Source organism: Tachyglossus aculeatus, chromosome 13 (assembly GCF_015852505.1).
Source record: "Tachyglossus aculeatus isolate mTacAcu1 chromosome 13, mTacAcu1.pri, whole genome shotgun sequence".
NCBI lineage: Eukaryota > Metazoa > Chordata > Mammalia > Monotremata > Tachyglossidae > Tachyglossus > Tachyglossus aculeatus.
The window spans coordinates 19,854,854-19,877,995 of NC_052078.1; the positions used below are offsets into that span (position 1 = coordinate 19,854,854).

At 44.8% G+C, this 23,142-nt stretch overlaps 1 protein-coding gene across 2 annotated transcripts in view; it reads left to right on the forward strand.

The window, feature by feature from the left end:
- The window catches only part of ARHGAP21 (Rho GTPase activating protein 21), a 152,290-nt gene that overhangs the window by 55,781 nt on the left and 73,367 nt on the right, over positions 1-23,142 (forward strand). For both annotated transcript variants that reach the window (XM_038755966.1, XM_038755967.1), the window contains exons 2-3: positions 11,426-11,605; positions 14,286-14,310. In XM_038755966.1, coding sequence (XP_038611894.1) covers positions 11,426-11,605; positions 14,286-14,310 — 205 coding nt within the window. The remainder of the gene's footprint in view (positions 1-11,425; positions 11,606-14,285; positions 14,311-23,142) is intronic.

The window sequence follows — 23,142 nt, forward strand, 5'->3', positions numbered from 1 at the left end:
TATCTGTGCAAGAATGCAACTTAGCACCATTTGAGACTGTGAAGGGTATCAGGGCACCCCTTTGATCCCCTGTAGATCGTTACATGTCTGCTAATTCTGTTGTATTGTGCTCTCCCAAACTCTTAAGGAAAATGCTGTGTGCATAGTAAGCACTCAATAAATAACATTAATTGATCAATTTGATCTTGCACGTTGACTGACGTTCCAATGTGGAGTGACCTTATGATGTTAAAGTTTTCTGGGCAGCTGGCTCGTTCGTTGCATTTTGCCTGAAGCTATCTGGTAGTAAAGATCATGTTAGTAGTACCACATCCAGATCAAAAGCTGCATTGGCTTCCTGGAAGTCTTCCCCACACCCCCTCCAGCTTGTCAGTTAGATGGTTCAGCGTTCTTTTGACTCGATTTACCAGGAGTGGCCCCATAAGATCCTCCCCACACTGATGGTTACAGCATGAGACCCAGCACCTTCCTCATACACAGATAGGCAGCATGTCTTTTGTTCAATTCCTTTTTTCTGTTCTCAGGGAGTGCACAGCAGATTGGACAGCTAATGCCTGCCAAACTTGTACTCCTTCAGTCAGCCAGTCGATCATATTTATTGAGTGTTTACTCTGTGCAGAGCTTGTACATCTAATAGAGTTGGTAGACAAATTTCCTGCCCACAGTGAGCTTACAGTCTTGAGGGCAGGTAGACATCAATATAAATAAATTAATTATGGGTAGGTACATAAGTACTGTGGTGCTTGGAGAGGGGCGAATAAAAGGGAGCAAGTCAGAGCAATGCAAAAGGGAGTGGGAAATGAGGGGTAAATCAGGGAAGGCCTTCTGGAGGAGATGTGGAGGAGTAAATTTCTGTCGGATATGAAGAGGGAGGGCGTTCCAGGTCAGAGGCAGGACATGGTCGAGAGGTCGGCGGCGAGATAAATGAGATCGAGGTACAGTGAGTAGGTCGGCGTTAGAGGAGTCCAGACTGGTTGTAGTAGAAGAGTAGCACGGTGAGGTAGGAGTGGTCAAGGTGATTGAGTGTTTTAAAGCTGACGGTAAGCAGTTTCTGTTTGGTGGGGGGTGGGCAGGCAACCACCGGGGGCCCTTGAGGAATGAGGAAACGTGGACTGAACGTTTTTGTAGAAAAATAATCTGGGCAGCAGAGTGAAGTATGAACTGGAGGGGGAAAGGCAGGAGGCAGAGTTCAGCAAGGAGACAGATTGAGTAATCAAGGCGGGGTAGGATAAGTGCTTGGATTAACATGTTAGCAATATCCCCAACAGTGGGCATAGAGAACAACTGTTTGGCATCCTCCCCTTAAAATCCTTTACACAGAAAGTACCCAATAAAGAATTAATAATAAAAGCGCTCAGTAAATTCATAGATAGGAAATGAATCCAAGGACCATTTCCTCTTTAGAATAAAGAATCCCAACCTATTAACATTAACATTTCCCCAAGAACTTTCTTCCATTCCTGGCATCACTTTTACTGCTCTTCTTTAGTTTCTTTTCACCCAGCCCGGTCTAGCGGAAAGAGCGTAGGACTGGAGAAGACCTGGGTTCTAGTCCTACTTCTGCCCCTGGCATGCTGTCTGACCTGGTGTGGTTCACTCTGTGCCTCAGTTTCTTCATCTTTAAATGGGGATAAGATTGTGCATCTTGCGTCACGTACAATTTTTGTATGTTCTAGACGGTCAGGATTTTGAATTATGTACTATATGTTGGGAAGTCTACTTCAGAGAGCGAGTACCCATTAAATGTCAGTGCCTCCATCAGAAAGCCATAATAAAGATATAGAGCCTAATTGGTGGAGAAAATGTTCTCCAGACATATTTTTGGCCGTTCTGTGTAATAATAATAATAATAATAATAGTAATTGTGGTATTTGGAAAGTCCTTGCTGTGTGCCAAGCACTTTACCAAACGCTGGGATAGAGACAAAATAATCAGATCCCACATGGTGCTCCCAGTCTAAATAGGAGGGAGAGCAGTTATTGAATCCCCATTTTGCAGATGAGGAAACTGAGGCATAGAGAAGTAAAGTGACTTGTCCAAGGTCGCACGGCGGCAGAGCCAGGATTTGAACTCAGATCCTCTGATTCCCAGGCCCATGCTCTGTAGAGGAATATGGACTTGAGGGAAGTGGTCCTCTGGATACAGAAGCTAAGGCAAAATGAATGCTCATCAACAGGATCGATCCAAGGAGTCTGTTTCCTGAGCCAGCCTAAACTGAGGAAAGAGGTTCTCAAAAACTGTCGGATAGGCAAATACCCCTTCCCTCCTCCGTTGGAATGAATGTTGGACTTGGGTTTGGCCTTTTCCCTGCTATAACTTTTCTGGGGACTTATCCTATATTGGCTGAGAACAGAAATTATGTTCTCAGCCCTTAAAAAAAAATGCCGCATTCCCTCTTATTTCGAATGGTTCTGTAATCCGTAGCTGGAGTGTTTTTGCTTACAAAACCAAAGTGTCTGTGGGCCGCTTTGTGAAGTCCGGAGTCCAGTGTTCACCTCAGAAGCCCACCTTGGACTAGTTTAGAAGATCCGTGTTGGTTGCTTCTGCATAGGCTGGAGTCTTCCCTGAAAGCACCGAGTCTCCATTCAATCCGAGCGGCATTGCTCGAGAACAACAAGCGTTCAGAGTGGTTAAATTTACCTTGGAAGAAGTCCGCTGTTCTAAGTATTTTGGAAGTTTGACATTTGCAATGAATAGCCCATCTATTTTTCTCCTCCCACTCCGTTCCTAAAAAACCGAGCCGAGAGAAACAACATTGATACAGTGCCGAACACATGCTCGTTTGCACATAGCTAGGCGTAGGACCCTTAGTACAAAGTTACTGTAGTTTCATTTCACAGGCTCCGTTGCAAGAAATAAATATCCAAAGGAAAAAAGAAAGTTGATTTAGTTGTCTCTGGTGTATGCAAATACTTTTAGAAGATGTCATTTAATATAATTAGAAGGGAAAAAATGTGTTTCTTCCGCTGAGCAGTTCTAGAAGCTTCTAGGCAAGGACTAACTGCCTATTTTAAAATTAAAATGCTTGCCTAATTTAAAAATATTTAATTCTCCAGAGGGTCCAGTAGGTCGGAGGGTGGGTGTTGGGGGTAGAGCTGGAGATTTTTCCCAGATTTGCTAACATTCTGCTCTGTAGCTTTCCAGATTTCAGCCTTGGTGACTGCAGTAGAGGTCTTTGGTAGTGGAAATAGCTCATCCCACTCACTCCATAACTGCTGCATCAAAGGGAGATGAGGTGGGGCTGGGTGACAGGGTGGGTTTGGGACAAGGGAAAGTCAGTGTGGGGGGATTTGAGGAGGAGGGGAAGAGGAGTGGGTATGTGTTTGGGGGATTTGAGTCCAAATGGTGGGGGGGAGAATGAGTGTTAGAATATGAGTATGTGTGTGTGAAGTGTGTCCGTGGTAGATATAGTCGGAGTTAACTGATGTACTTTCCTAATTATTTTAATTTCATACCAATGACTGAGGGCAGCAGCCCCTGACCTGTGCCACACCTGGGGATATGCCAAGCAGTTCTGCCTGCCTGTCATGCCACTTTGGTTCTGGGGCGGCCAGGCACTGCAGGGAAGGAAAGAGAAACTACATTTCCCAGGAAGCAAAGGGACTGATTCAGTTACCTTTCGCAAAGGTAAACTGTGATCCTGGAAGAACCAAACCCCCAGGGCTTTCTTTAAAAAATCTCTAAACCTTTGTTTGCTTGTTTTCTCTTGGTGCCGGTGGGGCAGTTGGAAAAAGGGCCACATGGTGAGCAGGTACCACACCTCAGTCAGCTCATGGGAAGTGGGGACTGGGAACATGGATTGGCGTTTTCGGCTTTAAATCGTAGTTTGTGGATTTCAATCTCCATTTGGAATTCCGTGCATTCCTTTCAGCCATGTCTCTGATTGAAAATTTTACTTGTTAGCAGACAAGTTGAAACTGAGTTTTTCACCACTCCCGAGGACTCAGGCAGAATTCCCTTTGGGATTCCAGTGAGATTTCTTGTCTCGTTTATGCCATTTGAATAGCTGGATTGATTACGGGCTCTTTTTGCTTCTCATTTTGGGTGTGTTAGCAAGATGGCTTCTGCCTCACAAAAATCGGTAAGTCTGAGAGGCGGCACAGTGTTAGTGGCTGTGACAGTTTCACCGTGGTCGTGGCCTTTTCTGGGAGTGTGGCATAACCCTACCCACTTTCCCCTGATCCCTCCACCCTCCCTTGGTGCTGATGCCTGCTGTAGAATTGCAGCCAGAGCCATTGCCTGCCAAAGAACAGAGTACGGGTGATAGTGTGTACTCCGGTTAAGACTTAGTGGCCTTCGGATGTCTGAGGACAGTAAGTGGAATCAGGAATGATAGCAATTGCCCAGACTGATGTCTTGCATAAGGGATGCCTTTATCAATATTTTTTTAAATAGCCTTTTATCAAATACTGTTCTATTAAGTGTGAAAACACCTGGTCCAAAGTACCAAGAACTGGGGACTTGAAATTCATGGTTCATTTAGGGAATGTCTGTGGGAAAGTAGCTAACAGTGGCTACTAGGTTTACTTGCTATGTAATTTTGAGGAATAATAATAATGGTATTTGTTAAAGGCTTACTGTGTACCAGCCACTGTACTAAGTGCTGAAGTGTGGATACAAGTAAATTGGGTTGGACACAATTAAATGGTGGTGCCATTCTCTCTCTCCATTTGTCTCCTTCCCTCTGTCTTTTTCTTTCTCTCCCTGTTTTCCTCTCTCTCCCCTATTTCTTCCCCTCACTTCCTATCCTACTTCTTCAGCAAATGCTCCAAATTGCCCCCATACTCAAAGTGAAGCATTGTCATGTATTTATATGCATGAATTATTTGCTGCTGCTTTCTATCTTTCTGATGACAAGTACCATGGGAATTACCATAGAACAAGATTGTAAGAGACTGTCTACATTCCATTACCATCGCGCTGTGGCAAAGTGGCATCTGAACTCTGCATGTAGTTTGTACGTATTTATTACTCTGCTTATTTATTTATTTATCTTGTACATATCTATTCTATTTATTTTACTTCGTTAGTATGTTTCGTTTTGTTCTCTGTCTCCCCCTTCTAGACTGTGAGCCCGCTGTTGGGTAGGGACTGTCTCTATGTGTTGCCGACTTGTACTTCCCAAGCGCTTAGTACAGTGCTCTGCACACAGTAAGGGCTCAATAAATAAGATTGATTGATTGATTGATTGAGGCCACAGACTGGGAGAACAGTCGGTTTACCAACCAAACCCTGCAGCTCCTCTGAGAGAGCAAAGAACCAGAGGAACTTCAGTACCTGGCTAGGAGTTGTGTCTCAAGTGGAGAGTGAGAGCTTCTTTTGGGTAGGGAATGTATCTGCCAACTCTGTTGCATTGTACTCTCCCAAACACTCAGTACAGTGCTCTGCACACAGTAAGGACTCAGTCAGTACCATCAATGATGATGATGATGATGATGCATTTAATCAGTAATCAGCAAGCATTTAATCAATACCATTAAATGACCGAGTGAGAGGATTTGGCTGGATGGGAGGAGGAGGAGGTGTTCATCAAGCTGTCTGAAGTACGAGGAAGATCCTGAAGGTGGGGGACAGAAATATGCCGCCAAATTAACTGTTTGATACAAAAAGGTGAATGTAGGCCTCGGAAAATTTGTGAATATTTTCAAGGCACTGTTTGGAAATCTTTGGCAGAGGGCTCAGTTTGTGAGTGGCTGCAGTTGTAATCTAATGGCGACATGAATTCAGTAGTTGCTGGCAAGTAGAAACAGAGCATTTCCTCCCAGATGGGCTGCTGCTTTTCCTGTGCTACAAAAAAACAGAATAGGAATCTCAAGGGTCTGGTTAAATTACAAGCTGCTTGGTAAAAAAAAAAAAAAAACCAACTCAAACTGTGTCTTTTATTTCTTTAGTATCATATCACCCGGGATTGGGAAGTATATATAGTGGTTTGTTTGGATTTGAGGTCAATTAAGTTGGTATCTGACTGACTGGGGCCTTGAAATTCATAATCTTTGGGGGTTTAGAGTAGAAACTGAGGCAATAACAAATTATTTGTTGTGTCACCAGTGTAGCCTAGCAGGCAGATCAAAACATCCCTGAGCCCTCAGGTGTTCAGCCGTGCTCAGTTGGCATTGGCCACCGCTCCCCTCTCCGCCTTTAGGGACCCTCATCCCTGGCTCCTGTTCGTAGGCTCCATAGCACTATGGGTCAGAGGTAGAAATAAACCAGAATGGGTCAGAACTCAGGTCCTGCAGAAAAAGGAGTCTCTGAATGTCTGTTCCTGGGTAAAAATCGTTTTCCTGAGGCTGTACCCCCACAGCTAGCTCCTGTGGCCACTGGACCCTTTTGATTATATGTATAATCACCTGTATATATGTATATATGTTTGTACATATTTATTACTCTATTTTACTTGTACATATCTATTCTATTTATTTTATTTTGTTAGTATGTTTGGTTTTGTTCTCTGTCTCCCCCTTTTAGACTGTGAGCCCACTGTTGGGTAGGGACTGTCTCTATATGTTGCCAACTTGTACTTTCCAAGTGCTTAGTACAGTGCTCTGCGCACAGTAAGCGCTCAATAAATGCGATTGATTGATTGATTATCCTTTGTTATGCTCTCACATTTGCTGTGGGCTTTTGATTATGCCTTTTGTTTGACTTATCAATCAGTGGTAATTGTTGAGTTCTTACAGAAAGCAGAGCACTGTACTAAGCACTATGACAGTGGTCGGCACGATCCCTGTCCTAGAGGGGCTTACATTCTCTAGGAGGGAAGCTATCCCATTCATATTATTGGTTGCATCTTTGGGGTTTGCATGACTCTTTTAGATTAAAATCCTGGAGGCCGGAGCCATCTACAGTCTGCAACCCTTCAGCTCCTAGGGCAGTTCTTTGCTCTCAGGTGGTTACTTCATGACTAGCTGGAGCCACCAAAGAATATGTGGGGACTTCAGTTGACTTTCTTTTCTTCCTACGTGACTTCAGTGCAGCTTTTTTCTATGCTAGCAGTTGGCGTATGGGGGGGGGGGGGGGGTAGGGTTTTGAGGGGGTCTCTTTACACCCATCCATTTAACTTTGAGTTCCACCCTCTCCTCTCCCCACCCCGACCCTCTGTTTCTAGCTGAACACCCTTCCTTTCCCTAGCCCCAATGTCTGCAGAGGGTGTCGACAGGGGAAAGGAATCATCTTCAAAACATACCAGGTTTTCATCTAGTGTTTGGAGAGGCGTTTGTTTACATGTTCGTTCATTCAATTGTATTTTTTGAGCACTTACGGTGTGCAAAGCACTGTACTAAGCACTTGGGAGAGTACAATATAACAACAAGCAGACACGTTCCTACCCACAACGAGCTCACCGTCTAGAGGTACTAAGCGCTTAGTACAGTGCTGTGCACACAGTAAGCGCTCAATAAATACGATTGATGATAGAGAGGGAGACAGACATTAATCTGAATAAATAAATAATTAAATTGGAGGTATGTGCACTTGTTTTCTACAGAAATGCTCCGGGCATGTCACTCCCCTCCTCAGAAACCTCCAGTGGTTGCTTATCAACCTTTGCATGAAGCAAAAGCTCCTCACTGTTGGCTTCAAAGCTCTCCATCACCTCGCCCCCTCCTACCTCACCTCCCTTCTCTCCATCTATAGCCCAGCATGCACACTCCGCTCCTCTGCCGCTCACCTCCTCACTGTGCCTCGTTCTTGCCTGTCCTGCTGTCGACCCCTGGCCCACGTCCTACCTCTGGCCTGGAATGCCTTCCCTCCGCACATCCGCCAAACTAGCTCGCTTCCTCCCTTCAAAGCCCTACTGAGAGCTCACCTTCTCCAGGAGGCCTTCCCAAACTCAACCCTATCCCTTTTCCTCTCCTCCTCCTCCCCTCCCCATTGCCCCCACCCCCTCCCCCTTCCCACAGCACATGTGTATATTTCTACGTATTTATTACTCTATTTTATTAATGATCTGTATATATCTATAATTCTATTTATCTATTTTGATGGTATTGACACCTCTCTACTTGTTTTGTTGTCTGTCTCCCCCTTCTAGACTGTGAGTTCGTTGTTGGGTAGGGACTGTCTCTCTGTTGTCAAATTGTTCTTCCCAAGCGCGTAGTACAGTGCTCTGCACACAGTAAGCGCTCAGTAAATACGATTGAATGAATAAATATGTGCTCTGGGGATGGGAGGGAGGATCAATGAAGGAGCAGGTAAGAGTGGCACAGAAGGGGGTGGGAGAAAAGGAGAGGAACGGAGGTGGGGAGAGCCGGCAGGATAATAGTAATAATAATAATGATGGCATTTGTTAAGCGCTTACTGTGTGCAGAGCACTGTTCTAAGCGCTGGGGGTGGATACAAGGTGATCAAGTTGTCCCACATGGGGCTCACAGTCTTAATCCCCATTTTACAGATGAGGTAACTGAGGCTCAGAGAAGTTAAGTGACTTGCCCAAGGTCACACAGCAGACATGTGGCGGAGGTGGGATTCAAACCCATGGCCTCTGACTCCAAAGCCCGGGCTTTTTTCCACTTAGCCACGCTGCTCCTCCTTGATCACAAGGATCACAGTGGGGGGCTTCAGGATCCCACTCGGAAGCCGTAAATTGAAGGGCGGGGGAACGTTTTGCTAGCAGGAACCAGGGGCGGTCTGGCTATGGCCGCAGGGAGATTTGACCCGCAAACATGGGGGAAGTGTCTGTGTCTGTGTGTTTTAGGCGTTCATGGGCCCCAAAGTTAAAGTGATGACAAGTCAGAAGTAGGGGCTGAATGTAATAATAGCAATGATTCTATAACGGTGTATCTGGTGAGCACTTATTCGGGACGAGCGCTGTACTGAGCACCCCGGGGAGACACGAGGTAATGGGGTCCGGACCCAATCACTGTCTTACGAGGGGCTCCCAGTCTAATAGGGGAGAACTGGAGTTTGGGTTCATTTTTACGGAGGACGAAACCGAGGCCCAGAGAGGTTAAGTGACCTGCCCGAGGTCACACCTCAGGCAGGCGATGGAATCGGGGTTCGAACCCAGGCCCTCTGATTCCCAGGCCCGTAGCGCTTTTGCCCCGCCCGTCCCCGAAGCCAGGTAGACTTTGTGCCTTCTTGTGGGCAGGGAACGCGTCTGTTTATTCTGATATCGTCCTCTCCCAAGCGCTCAGTACAGTGCTCCTTGCACAGATAAGTGCTCAGTAAGTACACTCGACTGAGTGAACGCGAGGCTAAGAAGGGAGCTCGTTTGGCCGGTCGATCCTTTTAGATGAGGCGTTCCCAGGTAGCCCGCTGCCCTCGGCCACGTGCTGGGCAGGTGGTGGCGGGAAGCGTCTCTAAGATAGCGGGAAGCCGGGCTCTGGCCGGGGATCGCGCGAATCTCATCCGCACTCCTCAGAGGGCGGCGGCTCCGCTGTACTTCCCAAGCGCTTAGTACAGTGCTCTGCACACGGTAAGCGCTCAATAAATACGATTGATTGATTGAAGGGGGGGACGCCTCCCCGCGGTGGCCGCCCCTCTCACGAACCAGTGTAGCACCTGGCTTCCAATCCCGGCTCTGTTTCTTCCTTCGTCGGGGACCCCGGGCAAGTGGCCTGACATCTCTGGGCCCCAGCTGTAAAATGGCAGGCGGGGGAAAGGACGGTCTTCTCTCCTACTTGTGGGACAGACACCGCGTCCGACCCGAGCAGCTGGAACCTGCCCCAGCGCTTAGTACAGCGCTTGGCACGGGGTGAGCAATTAAACGCCCCAGTCACCTGTCTACGTGTTTTGTTTTGTGGTCTGTCTCCCCCTTCTAGACTGTGAGCCCGTTGTTGGGTAGGGACCGTCTCTCTGTGTTGCCGACTTGTACTTCCCAAGCGCTTAGTACAGTGCTTGGAAAGTACCACACGGCAACAGATAGACACAATCTCAACCGAACAACAGGCTCACAGTCAAGAAAGTTATTTTGTTTGTCCATATTTATTCTATTTATTTTATTTTGTTAATATGTTTTGTTTTGTCTCCCCCTTCTAGAGTGTGAGCCCACTGTTGGGTAGGGACCGTCTCTATATGTTGCCAACTTGGACTTCCCAAGCGCTTAGTACAGTGCTCTGCACACAGTAAGCGCTCAATAAATACGATTGATGGATTGATTGATTGATTGGACTTCCCAAGCGTTTAGTACAGTGCTCTGCACACAGTAAGCACTCAATAAATACGATTGAATGAATGAATGAAAGAAAGGGGGGAGACAGACAACAAAATAAAACAAGTAGACAGGCATCAATAGCATCAAAATAAATAAATAGAATGAGAGCTATGTACACATCATTAATAAAATAGAGTAATAAAGCTGTACAAATATATAAATGCGATCCAATGAATGAATGAATGGGAGGAGGGCGTAGTCAGGGAGGGCTTCTTGGAGGAGATGTGCCTTCAATAAGGCTTTGAAGTGGGGAAGAGCAATTATCTGTCTGATGTGAGAGTCAGGGCATTCCAGGCCAGAGGTTCCTGTGGGCAAGAGGTCAGCGACGAGATCGAGGTACAGTGTGCTCTGTCTCCCCCTTTTAGACTGTAAGCCCACTGTTGGGTAGGGACTGTCTCTGTATGTTGCCAACTTGTACTTCCCAAGGGCTTAGTACAGTGCTCTGCACACAGTAAGCGCTCAATAAATACGATTGATGATGATGATGATTAGAGGAACAAAGTATGCGGGCTGGGTTGCAGTAGGAGTGTGGTGAAGTGAGGTAGGAGGGGCAAGGTGATTAAGTGCTTTAAAGCCAATGTATGTGTCAGTCATTTGAGTATTTGTATAGATGACCCTTTTCAATAAGAAACCTAACCTAATCATAGCACTTCCAGCTGTAAAAAAAAAAAAAAGATGAAAATGAAATATTTTTGTCTCTACTGATGCCAGAATCCACAGTGCATATTTCAGATGATAAGCCTTAGTGACATTTGCCAGTATATGAACAGAATGGGGCTTGGATTGCAGGGAAAAGTTGAATAACCCAGCGTGGGTTGAACTTTGAATATGAGTATAATGTAGTAGATAGGACGTGGATCATGAGTCAAAGTATTTGCCCAGCTCACAGTTAAGTTCAGGGGTCAGTTATGGACTTACAGTGAATTCTGGCATCATCAAATGAAGTTAATTGAAAATGTATCTGAGTAAATGACAGCTCAGATGAGTTCATTGGCCAGCGTGATAGCGAAGCAAGAACACTATGATTTCTGTTGCCTGATCTTGAGAGGAAGCTTCACTGAGTTGAAATATGTTCCATTCAGATAGGAGAAGAGATTTGATGATGCAGGTTTTCTCGTGCTGCACCACGTACAAATTACACATTGTAAAATATTGAATCATTTTCTTGCCGATCTGTTAGATTAAAACCATTTCTCCTATCCTTTATATTTGACTAAGAAGAAAAATAGAGGTACTTAGAGACTTAACTATGTTTTTCTCTCAACCTCATTTTAGGTGTCAAAAAATAAAGATGGAAAAGATCAGAGTGAAGCAGCCTCTCCATCGGAGGATGAACCATTCGCGTGGCCGGGTCCGAAAACGGTTCTATTGAAGAGGACGTCCCAGGGCTTTGGATTTACATTACGGCACTTTATTGTGTACCCGCCAGAGTCTGCCGTTCAGTTTTCGTATAAGGTGAGAGAAATGGGGAAAGTGTTTTTCAAGCCCTTTGTCTTTTCCCCCATTTAACCCTTTGTCTCTTCCACAGGGAAAAATCCAAGCATTCTGTTTTTGCTCATTTCTGTTTTTGCTGTCACTGAAGTTGAGTCTGCTTCTATTTCGGCACATATGAAATTGTTGCTCAGATAAGTTGATCAACGAAACGTGAGGCACCTATGTCGTTGTACTCTGTGGCCGGTTTCCTAGAATGGAGTTTGAACTTTCTCCCGCTCCCTCTGAACTTTCCCTTCCACCTGGACTCTCTAACATTTACTCCCTCGAGTTCCAGATCTCATTTGGGTTTTTTTTTTCCCAGTGCCCATCTGCTGTTTTCCCACCACATGGAAATCAGTCAGCTAGATGAAAGGCCTGAGCAATTCTGCACAGTACTTAGGCTGTGAGCCCCATGTGAGATAGGGACTCTGTTACTATGGTTTTAATGTTTTTAGAAATGGTTTTAATCTAGCAGATCGGCAAGCCCAGAGTGACTTCTGGAAGGAGCATGGGGCGGGAAGCCAGAAAGACCTGGGTTCTAATCCCGTTCTGCCACTCGCCTGTTGTGTGACTTTGGGCAAATGACTTAATTTCCCTGTGGCTCACTTACCTCTCCCTCTCTAGACTGTAAACTCGCTGCAGACAGCGAATGTGTCGGTTGTAGTGCTGTGTTGTACTCTCCCAAATGCTTGGTACAGTGCTGTGCACACATTAAGTGCTGAATAAATATAATTGATTACCTCATATGTAAAATGTGGTTTAAGACTGTGAGCCCCAGTCTTGATTCAACTTGATTAGTTTGTACCTACGTCAGTGCTTAGTACAGGGCCTGGCAGATAGTAAGTGCTTAACAAATACCGTAACAAAACCCCTGATTATCTTGTATCTACAGAGTGAGCACTCAATAAATACCATAGTAACAAATGGATTTGAAATATGGAGCTGGTCGGTCATCACAGTATTAATGCTAGTAAGGATTACGCTGTTTTAAAAACAAACAAAAAGAACTCTTGGTGAGATGATTGGAAACAGGCTAAGTTATCTAGGAACTGTATTTATAAACTAAAATAGCACTTTTATTAAGGGAGACATTGCTAGAGCGTGGGCTTGGGAATCAGAGGACATGGGTTCTTATCCTGGCTCTGCCACTTGTCTGCTGTATGACCTTGGGCAAGTCACTTCACTTCTTTGTGCTTCAGATACCTCATCTGTAAAATGGGCGTTAAAACTGTGAGCCCACATGGGACAGAGACTGTGGCCAACATGATTAGCTTGTATCTACCCTCTAGTGCAAGGATCGCTGGCTCCTTGGGCAGTGCTCTGGACTCGAGCTCAGTTGAAATTGATCATGAAATTTGCATAGATATTTTTATTTCTGTAGCTTTAGCGCTGTTTAGCTGAAGCTTCTGAGATAAATTCTCAAGTTCAAGTTTAACGTTTGTTTTTTTTTTCCCTGCCTGAAGTGGAAGCTAGAGAAAAACAGTTTTTTTGCTAGTTTTTAGTTCTGTTCCAGGGATCTTTTGAGGTAGTTTTCAGCTGAAAACAAATTAGTAGGGTAATGATTTCTTTTCAATTCACTGAACACTAAGCTTTACAGAGTTTTGTGTTCTTCAGCAATCATTTGAACAACAAAATATATATACTTTTAGACTGTGAGCCCACTGTTGGGTAGGGACTGTCTCTATATGTTGCCAACTTGTACTTCCCAAGCGCTTAGTACAGTGCTCTGCACACAGTAAGCGCTCAATAAATACGATTGATGATGATGATGATACTTGTGCCTTTTTTTCCCCAAAATAATTTAAATGGATTGCGTAGCTTTTGTATATCTTACTAGGTGGGTAAATGTGATTTTTTTCCCCCTCCAAACTCTGCCCTTGATGCTGTTCTTTTGAATGGGGCAGATTTTTAAGCTTTATCTGTGAGTCGTTGCTCCAAAATGCATTCCCCTCTGCTCTTAAAAAGTATCACTTGTCTTTGCTGACAAGCTCTTGCTTCATTTGAAGTATGCCAATCAATCATATTTGAGTGCTTATTGTGTGCACTCAGGAGCGTACAATGTAACAGAGTTGGTAGACACGTTCCCTGCTCACAACGAGCTTTCAGTCTAGAGGGGGAGACAGGCATTAATATAAATAAAAATAAATTATGCTCATGAGCAAACACACCCAGGAGGAAGTACCACTTCTCCCACTTAGGGTAGAGGTAGGGAGGACATGGTGGTGCAGCAGGAAAGAAAGAAGAACCTCAGCGAACTGTGTAGGAGAAAGGAAAGCCAAAACACCTCAAGTGTGGCCTAGTGAATAGAGCCTGGGAGTCAGAAGGACTTGGGTTCTAATCCCGGCTCCGCTGTTTGCCTGCTGTGTGACCTTGGACAAGTCACTTAACTTTTCTTTGCCTTAGTTACTTCATCCGTAAAATGAGGATTACGATTATGAGCTTTCTGTGGGACAGGGACTGCGTGCAACCTGATTACCTTCTATCTATCCCAGCTCTAAGTACAGTGCCTGGTACATAGCAAGTGCTTTACACTTAAAAGTATAATCTCAAAACCCTCAAGAGGTATGGTTTCAAAATACACTGAATACTGCACTGTATTCAATTATGGAGGATCTGGGCTTCAAGGGGATTTTAATTGCTTTTTATATTTTTTGTTTTGCAGGATGAAGAGAATGGAAACAGAGGAGGTATGTTTTAGGGTCTTTCCTTTCTCTACTGATATTTAGGTCTATTCAAGCAGCGTGCACCAGAGTGAAGCAGTGTTTTTAAATTTTAGAGATAACATCTCACACAGCCCAGCCTTGTTTTAAGGATGGATGTTTTTTCTTTCCCAATGTGGTGGCAGTCCAGGTCTACGATTACTAGTATTAAATTTACACACATAGCAATAACCAGGCCTGAATTTTTTTTTCCCACAGTCGATGTTTTCCAGATGCAGTTCCAATTGTAGAGCTGGTGCCTACTTCTGTTGTACACTCTCTGTTGCTTAGTCCAATGCTCTGCGCACAGTAGGCGTTCTGAGAATATTGATTGAGAATTGAGTGGTATTGCCCTTTGGTTTTGTAACAGTGAAGTCCTGAGCAGGGTGCATACTGCCACCCACCTGGTTCAGGACTGCTACCGGTGATGCCTAATCAATCAATCGTATTTATTGAGCGCTTACTGTGTGCAGAGCACTGTACTAAGCGCTTGGGAAGTACAAGTTGGCAACATGTAGAGACAGTCCCTACCCAACAGTGGACTCACAGTCTAAAAGGTCTATGGCCTAAGGGTGCCATAGGGGTGGGTGAGCTCTCCAGGAGTCCTCCCTGCTCTGCCTGAAGCTGATGTCGGCGAGAGCTTCAAGTGGGGAGTCCCATTCCGGGTGGCAGGGCAGTTTAGCTTTCTGCAGCACAGCTCTTGGAGCGAGTCATGTTGAGGAGCCATCAGAGAGGAGCAGAGCAGTGGATTCCATGCTCCTGGCTGGCAGAGGCCCTACCATGGGATGCTAGCTCATCTGCCCCCTGGCATGCCTCCAAGTAGCAGTGGGTCTTCTGGGGGGCACTTTCCACATGGCCGTTGTGCTGTATTTTGGCATAGCCTGGTGTAATGACCATTACACCACCGGCCTGGGAGTCCGAGGGCCTGGGTTCTAAGTCTGGCTTCGCCTCTTGCCTGCTGTGTGACCTGGGGAAGTCACTTAACTTCTCTGCGCCTCAGTTTCCGCATCGGAACTTCCCTCCTCTGAGTCTATGAGCCCAGTGAGGGACGGGGTGTGGGTCTGACTGATTATCTTTTACCTACCCCCAAGTACAGTGCTTGTCACATTGTAAGTGCTTAACAAATACCACAATTATTGTAGTTGAAAGAATTGATTCCCCTTGTGCACCCTCCGCACACCCCAAATTCCATGAATGCATTGAGGGCCCCCCAGTAGATTTTCTGCTATGCTCCCCCTACGTTGGATTCACCAAAAACGTTTTGAAATGTCTGTGCTATTGTTCTATTTATTTTATTTTGTTAATATGTTTGGTTTTGTTCTCTGTCTCCCCCTTCTAGACTGTGAGCCCACTGTTGGGTAGGGACCGTCTCTATGTATTGCCAACTTGTACTTCCCAAGCGCTTAGTACAGTGCTCTGCACACTGTAAGCGCTCAATAAATACGATTGATTGATTGATTAGAGACCTTCTAGAATCCTTCCTAAACAAAGTGACTCCTTTGATTTAATAATATACTTCACTGTGCGTTACTAGCTAAGTTTATGTGGCCATGGATGAAAATGACCTTTCCCTTTGGAGACTAGTAATCATAATTGTGTTTCTAAGGTCATCTTTAAAAGCCAGGGGTTTGTCACCCTCTGAGAACTATAAGTAAGCATAAGGGCTATTGCATATCTTTTTAAAGGAGAGGGGAGTGCTATTAGAGGCTGGTTTTAGGCCATATGGTTTAAGAAACATCAATAATATTCAGCTCAAATTTAGGCAGTTCCTGTGTCCTTGGTATTTAAAAAGATGAACAGGATTAGGGTCAGCAATACGGCAGTTAGAAGCAGCATAGTTTAGTGGATAGAGCACATGCCTGGGAGTCAGAAGGTCGTGGGTTCGAATCCTGCCTCCACCACTTGTCTGCTCTGTGACCTTGGGCAAGACACTTAACTGCTCTGTGCCTCAGTTACCTCATCTGGAAAATGGGGATTGAGATGGTGAACCCCCCGTGGGACAGGGATTGTGTCCAACCTGATTATCTTGTATCTACCCCAGTGCTTAGTACAGTGTCTGGCACATAGTAAGCACTTAGCACATACTATTAATAATAATAATGGCATTTATTAAGCGCTTACTATGTGCAAAGCACTGTTCTAAGTGCTGGGGAGGTTACAAGGTGATTAGGTTGTCTCACAGGGGGCTCACAGTCTTAATCCCCATTTTACAGTTGAGGTAACTGAGGCCCAGAGAAGTTAAGTGACTTGCCCAAAGTCACACAGCTGACAATAGGCAGAGCCGGGATTGGAAACCATGACCTCTGACTCCAAAGCCCGGGCTCTTTCCACTGAGCCACGCTGCTTTCCTGTTATTCCCTATAATAATAATTATTATAATAATTATTGTCATCTGCTGGCCCTCCATGAGCCTAGTAGCTGAGCTCCTCTGGAGACTCATCTCAGGAAGGGAGCGTATCCATTCCTCTGTTCGGGGTTGTTGAAGGGGATGGGAGAGGGAGGGACTGATTTGGGCCGAGCAAGGTGGCGGACTAGGGGACCATCAATCAATCAATTGTATTTATTGAGCGCTGACTGTGTGCAGAGCACTGTACTCTTCACCTTGGCCCTGCTACTAAGTGTAAATCTCCCACCCCAGCGTGGCATTTCACCACCTTGAAGAGGGTCATGCCATTTGTAGATTGGTTGGCTGCACAATCAATCAATCAATTGTATTTATTGAGCGCTTACTGTGTGCAGAGCACTGTACTAACCACTTGGGAAGTACAAGTTGGCTACATATAGAGACGGTCCCTACCCAACAGTGGGCTCACAGTCTAAGAAACAACACAGCCCACCCCCTCCAGATGGTTCATAATGACGTTCAATAAAATGGGTCCGAGTACTGAATTTGGGGTGACCCCATGATTTCCTTCTGAAAAGTTGCCATCGATCCCTTCGCCCGCCATCTTTTAACCCTTATTCTGTCCAACAGGATATTTTACTCCATTTCCAGAGATGTTCTGTAGCCTGGAGTTCCCATTTGCTAGAAGAGGTGTGTTCAAGGGTACCGATGAGATTTCAGGAGAAAAAGGCCATGCATACCTATTAAACCTGTACGTGCGACTGTAGAAACTACGGATGACAGATTAACTGATCCTCACCCAGATCCCAGTCACGAGCACCATTTCTGTTGCAAATTTTTATCACCCCCCCAAAAAAGTCATTTTACTATCAGGCTTGGAAAACGTCTGAAATGTAGTTGCAGCAGGCGGGGGAAATGATTTATTAGGGTGGAGAACTGGAGAGGGAATTAAGAGTTTTACTAATAAGAGCATGAGCTCTGGGCAATGTAACCTTCATAGGAAATTGTGCCATAAAATAATAGGAAGGGGCTTAGAGGCAATGTACTTGCCATCCTCCGTATATCATTTTATGTTTACCATTTGTGAGCTCACTAGCTGCAGATCCCCAGGGAGAGCCTTGGCTATGTGCTTTGCGTCAGCTGGCTCCATGAGCTTTCAAAATCACTCAGAACAACCAAGCTGAATGTAGAGCTCCTTGCAAATCATCCCCCCTCTCCCGTCCCCCTCCCCTCCGCATAGTGAGTGGCTGCTGATTCTCATGTACCCCCTTTAACGGGGAGAGCATTGAGAAGGGCAGGTAAGGTTTTTAGGGCTTGTTTGGAATTTCTCTCAATAAATTACCCGCTGTTCTGTTCATTCACAGAGCGAACTTTCTGGATAATGCATTCCCAATCACTGCAACAACGAGCCAAACAGTGAAAACAGGCCAAACTGATCAGACCCTGTTTCTTCTCTGCTTTAAGTTTGTTCCACTTGGGATGGTGGGAATTTGACATTTTGAAACTCAGACAGTTAATTAATATTTAGTCCCAAGCAAAAGGTTTTGGAGTTCCTTCTTCATTGGAATCATTCCCATGAATATTGGAGTCTTTCCCTCATTGGCTAGGGAAGCAAAGGAACTCTATCACTCTCCCTTTTCTCCCAGAGCTGCTTTGAGAGAAGCCTCCTTAATAGCAGGATAACATGACCCCTGGATCCTGCCTCCCCTCATCCCATGACTCAAAAAAAATAGTAAAAGTCCCAGTATTTTTGAGTCTATATTTCCACGCGTGAAAATGTTTGAAATTAGACACAGCATAGCTCTTTCCCCCACAAATTGGAAACAAAATACGGCAAAGCATATAGTGACAGAATAAAGAAAGAACGTGATCTAGGAAAGGTATCTTGTAGATGCTAACTGGCATTTCAAATTTGTTTTCTCTCAGATGTTTTTTTAGAGATGAGGATGTTGAAATTGCTCCCATTTATCACTCACTCTGCCAGGAGGTACAAACCAAAAAGCCGACCACTGAAAGCTAGCTGAGAGAATTAAGTGGGCCGTAGCAAGGATGCCCTTTGTGCTTTCCCCCCATACCATCTAAGGGAAAGGAGAAGGATTACCTCCTCCAGGAGGCCTTCCCAGACTGAGCCCCTTCCTTCCTCCCACCTCGTCCCCGTCCATCCCCCCATCTTACCTCCTTCCCTTCCCCACAGCACCGGTATATATGTATATATGTTTGTACATATTTATTACTCTATTTTACTTGTACATATCTATTCTGTTTATTTTATTTTGTTAGTATGTTTAGTTTTGTTCTCTGTCTCCCCCTTTTAGACTGTGAGCCCACTGTTGGGTAGGGACTGTCTCTATATGTTGCCAACTTGCACTTCCCAAGCGCTTAGTACAGTGCTCTGCACACAGTAAGCGCTCAATAAATACGATTGATTGATGTTTCGTGCTCACTTTGCAGTTCAGTACAGAATCATCGAACAGTGCTGCTAATTGCCAAGCGCTAAACCCTGGCATGATCGCTCAGTTCAAATTTGTGGTCAGAAACACAGTGTGGTATAAGCATTTCTTTGTGTATGACTGTCCTTATTTAAATATTTCCCTGGGAAACAGTAGTGTTCCATGTTAGATAGCATTTCTTCTAACTACGAACAGATAAATGGAGATAATAAAATGGGTGGGGTGCAGACCTCTCTAATCTGAAGGATTTTTTCACATATTTTATGGAATTCCAGATTTTCAAAGGCAGCAGAGCCATCTAGTGGTTATTTTTTGGGGGGACTATTTTATCTTAAGGCTAATTTTGATGGTGTTTGCCGATATATATATATACTGATTTCCCATTTACTAAGAAAAAGCCGTGGTGACTATCAAAATGGAAATACCATCCCTTAAGAGTAATATTTAAGGGTTAAATATAAACATGAACTTGACTCCTCACAGTCTTTCATTCATCTCTTGAGAAGGTGAGCAAATTAGGTGCTGATTATAATTATATTGATTCATCTCGTCTCCCCCTTCTAGACTGTGAGCCCGCTGTTGGGTAGGGACCGTCTCTATAATGTTGCCGACTTGTACTTCCCAAGCGCTTAGTACAGTGCTCTGCACACAGTAAGCGCTCAATAAATGTGATTAAATGAAAATCTCTTGAGAAGGTGAGCAAATTAGGTGCTGATTATCGTTATATTGATTCATCTTGTCTCCCCCTTCTAGACTGTGAGCCCGCAGTTGGGTAGGGACCGTCTCTATAATGTTGCCAACTTGTACTTCCCAAGCGCTTAGTACAGTGCTCTGCACACAGTAAGCGCTCAATAAATACGATTAAATGAAAATCTCTTGAGAAGGTGAGCAAATTAGGTGCTGATTATAATTATATTGATTCATCTTGTCTCCCCCTTCTAGACTGTGAGCCTGCTGTTGGGTAGGGACCGTCTCTATAATGTTGCCAACTTGTACTTCCCAAGTGCTTAGTACAGTGCTCTGCACGCAGTAAGCTCTCTATAAGTACGATTAAATGAGTGAATGAATCTTTGCCCCATTTGGTGTGCATTAAGATTGCTGTACCACGATTTGTCTTCAGAGCCACAACCTGCTGGGATGGGGAGGAATTTAGACACTTAACTTTGTCCAAATGCATTTTAACATCTAGTTTAAAGCCAGTTGTTGTTTCGGCCACGTGTACTGTTTAAAGTTTTAATTTGACAAATTAAATTGCAAAAGTATCCACTGCAAGCATGCAGTAATGTTTTGTAGGTTTTGCTTCAGCACCATCTTATTTATAGGCTGCCATGTTTTTGGTCCATCATGTCACTCCATCTCTTTTAATTTCTCAAACGATGGAATTGCCCATGGCTAAAAATCCTAGCAGCATAAAGTGGGAAGAAACTTGGAGACATCCTGTGGACTTTCAGACTGCTGCTGGTTTATCTGCAAGGGATAAAGGCTCCACAGCTATCCTTGATTAATCTCTAATCTCCCCTCCTTGTATCCCCAAATTGCCATATCCAGTTCCCCCCACCACCTGAGCACTAAATACTCGGCACACTCCTCCAAGAAGGCTTCCCTGACTAAGCTTTCCTCTCCTCCCACTCCCTTCTGCGCTTCTCTTACTTGCTACTTCATTCATCCTCCCTCCCATTCCCACAGCACATATGTGCATTTCTGTAATTTATTTATCTGTTCATTTATTTATATTATTGTCTGCCTCCCCCTCTAACCGTAAGCACTTAGTACAGTGTTCTGCACACAAAAAATGCTCAGTAAATACAGACTGTTGTGGGCAGGAATGTGTCTGTTATATTGTGCTTTCCCAAGTGCTTGGTACAGTGCTTTGCACACAATAAGCACTCAATAAATACAGTTGAATCTCACCCTTCCTTTGTCCCTCTGTCTTCCTTTCTCTCTGCCCTCCTCTCTCCCTTCGACCCCACAACCATTCTCAGTGATTGCCACTCCTTGGCCAGCAGGACATGACCAGTACCTGTTTACCTAAATCTGGGATGGTTGGCATGGATTCCGCTTCTCCAGTGCTACCCAATTTATCAGTTAATTTTATTGAGTGCTTCCTTCATGTAGAGCAATACCAAGCACTTGGGAGAATACAGTGTAACAGAGTCGGTAGTCACGTTCCCAGTCCACAGGGGAAGACAGACATTAATATAACCAAGCCTCTTCCCAACTCTCTGGCATGAACAGGTGCGTTCAGAGAGGTGCATTTCGGGGTCAGCCAGAATGAAGCAAGCTTATGGGTTCTGCTAGCTTTGGATGATGGCACAGTTTGAGTTTCAAAATACCAAATTCCCACCATCCCAAGTGGAACAGACTTAAAGCAGGGAAGAAACAGGGTCTGATCAGCTTGGCCTATTTTCATTGTTTGGCTCATTGTTGCCACGATGGGGAATGCATTACTTGGAAAGTTCACCTTGTGAATGGGGCAGCGGGTAATTTATGTTGTCCCAGTCTAAGTAGGTCTGTGCCTGCGCCTTAAGCACACCCAGGTTTCCCTCCATGAGAACCCTCTAGGTCCATTAGGGTTTGGTGGAACCCTCAGGAGTTGGGTTGTGGTGGGAATCCTCTTCACCAGCCAACTATACCTGCAACAATTGGAGATGTTGTGAGCCCTTCAGACCATTTTAGAGTCCATATGGTATTTCTACCTAGTCAGTGGTATTTATTGAGCACTTAGTATGTGCAAAGCACTGTAATAATAATAATAATAATAATAATAAAAATGGCATTTGTTAAGCGCTTACTATGTGCAAAGCACTGTTCTAAGCGCTGGGGGAGATACAATGTGATCAAGTTGTCCCACGTGGGGCTTACAGTCTTAATCCCCATTTTTACAGATGAGGTAACTGAGGCTCAGAGAAGTGAAGTGACTTGCCCAAGGTCACACAGCAGACTTGTGGTGGAGCCGGGATTAGAACCCATGACCTCTGACTCCAAAGCCCGGGCTCTTTCCACTGAGCCACGCTGCTTCCCCTGTACTCAGCACTTGGGAGAGCACAACACGTCAGAGTTGGCAGAAACGTTTCCCTGCCCCTAATGAGTTTAAGGCATAGAGGGGGAGACAGACGTTAGTAAAAATAAATGATTTATAATTTGTAATTTGTTCATCATTTGTTTTTAATACTCTATACTTAAGGTTTGCTTCAGATTGTCAGAGTGACGGTTTGGTATGCCCTTGAGGCTCTTCCCTTGGCATGTGTAGAACAGGGACTGTCTCAGCTGAAAGGGTGGTAATAATAATGATAATAATAGATTTTGTTAAGCACGTACCATGTGTCAAGCATTGTATTAAGTGCTGGGGCTGAGTCAAGATAATCAGGTCAGACACATTCCCTGTCCCAAGTGGAGCTCACAGGCTTAAGTAATGTGACAAAAGTTTTGCAAATCCTGGACTAGGTTCTTTAGTCTCTTCTTGGGTGTATTTGCCCTGTAGCACATCTTGCAGCCTGGTGTAGTGGATGGAGCACAGGCCTGGGAAGATCATGGGTTCAAATCCCGGCTCTGCCACTTGTCTGCTGTATGACCTTAGGCAAGTCACTTCACTTCTCTGGGTTTCAGTTACTTCATCTCTAAAATGGGGATTGAGACTGTGAGCCCCACGTGGGACAGGGACTGTGTCCAACTCGATTTGGTTATATCCACCCCAGCGCTTAGTACAGCGCCTGGCACATAGGTAAGTGCTTGACAAATACCATAATGATTATTATTATATTGGGGTGCTGAATGCTTCTGCAGAATAAATGGTCAGAGCATTTCTTGATGAGGTGGAGTAAGTAGTGGGCGTTGCCAGAAATATTAATGATTTTAAGCTTACATGATCTATGGTACGAAGGATTGTAGAACTCTTTGAAATAATCCGGCAAGTCAGATTTGTTTTGGGGGTTTTCTTCCTGAGAGATTTCCTTGTCCACAAGACTCAGAGGAGAAAAAGTAACTTAGCGGAGCCTAGTTAGCAACATTAGGGCCTTCAGGGTATGT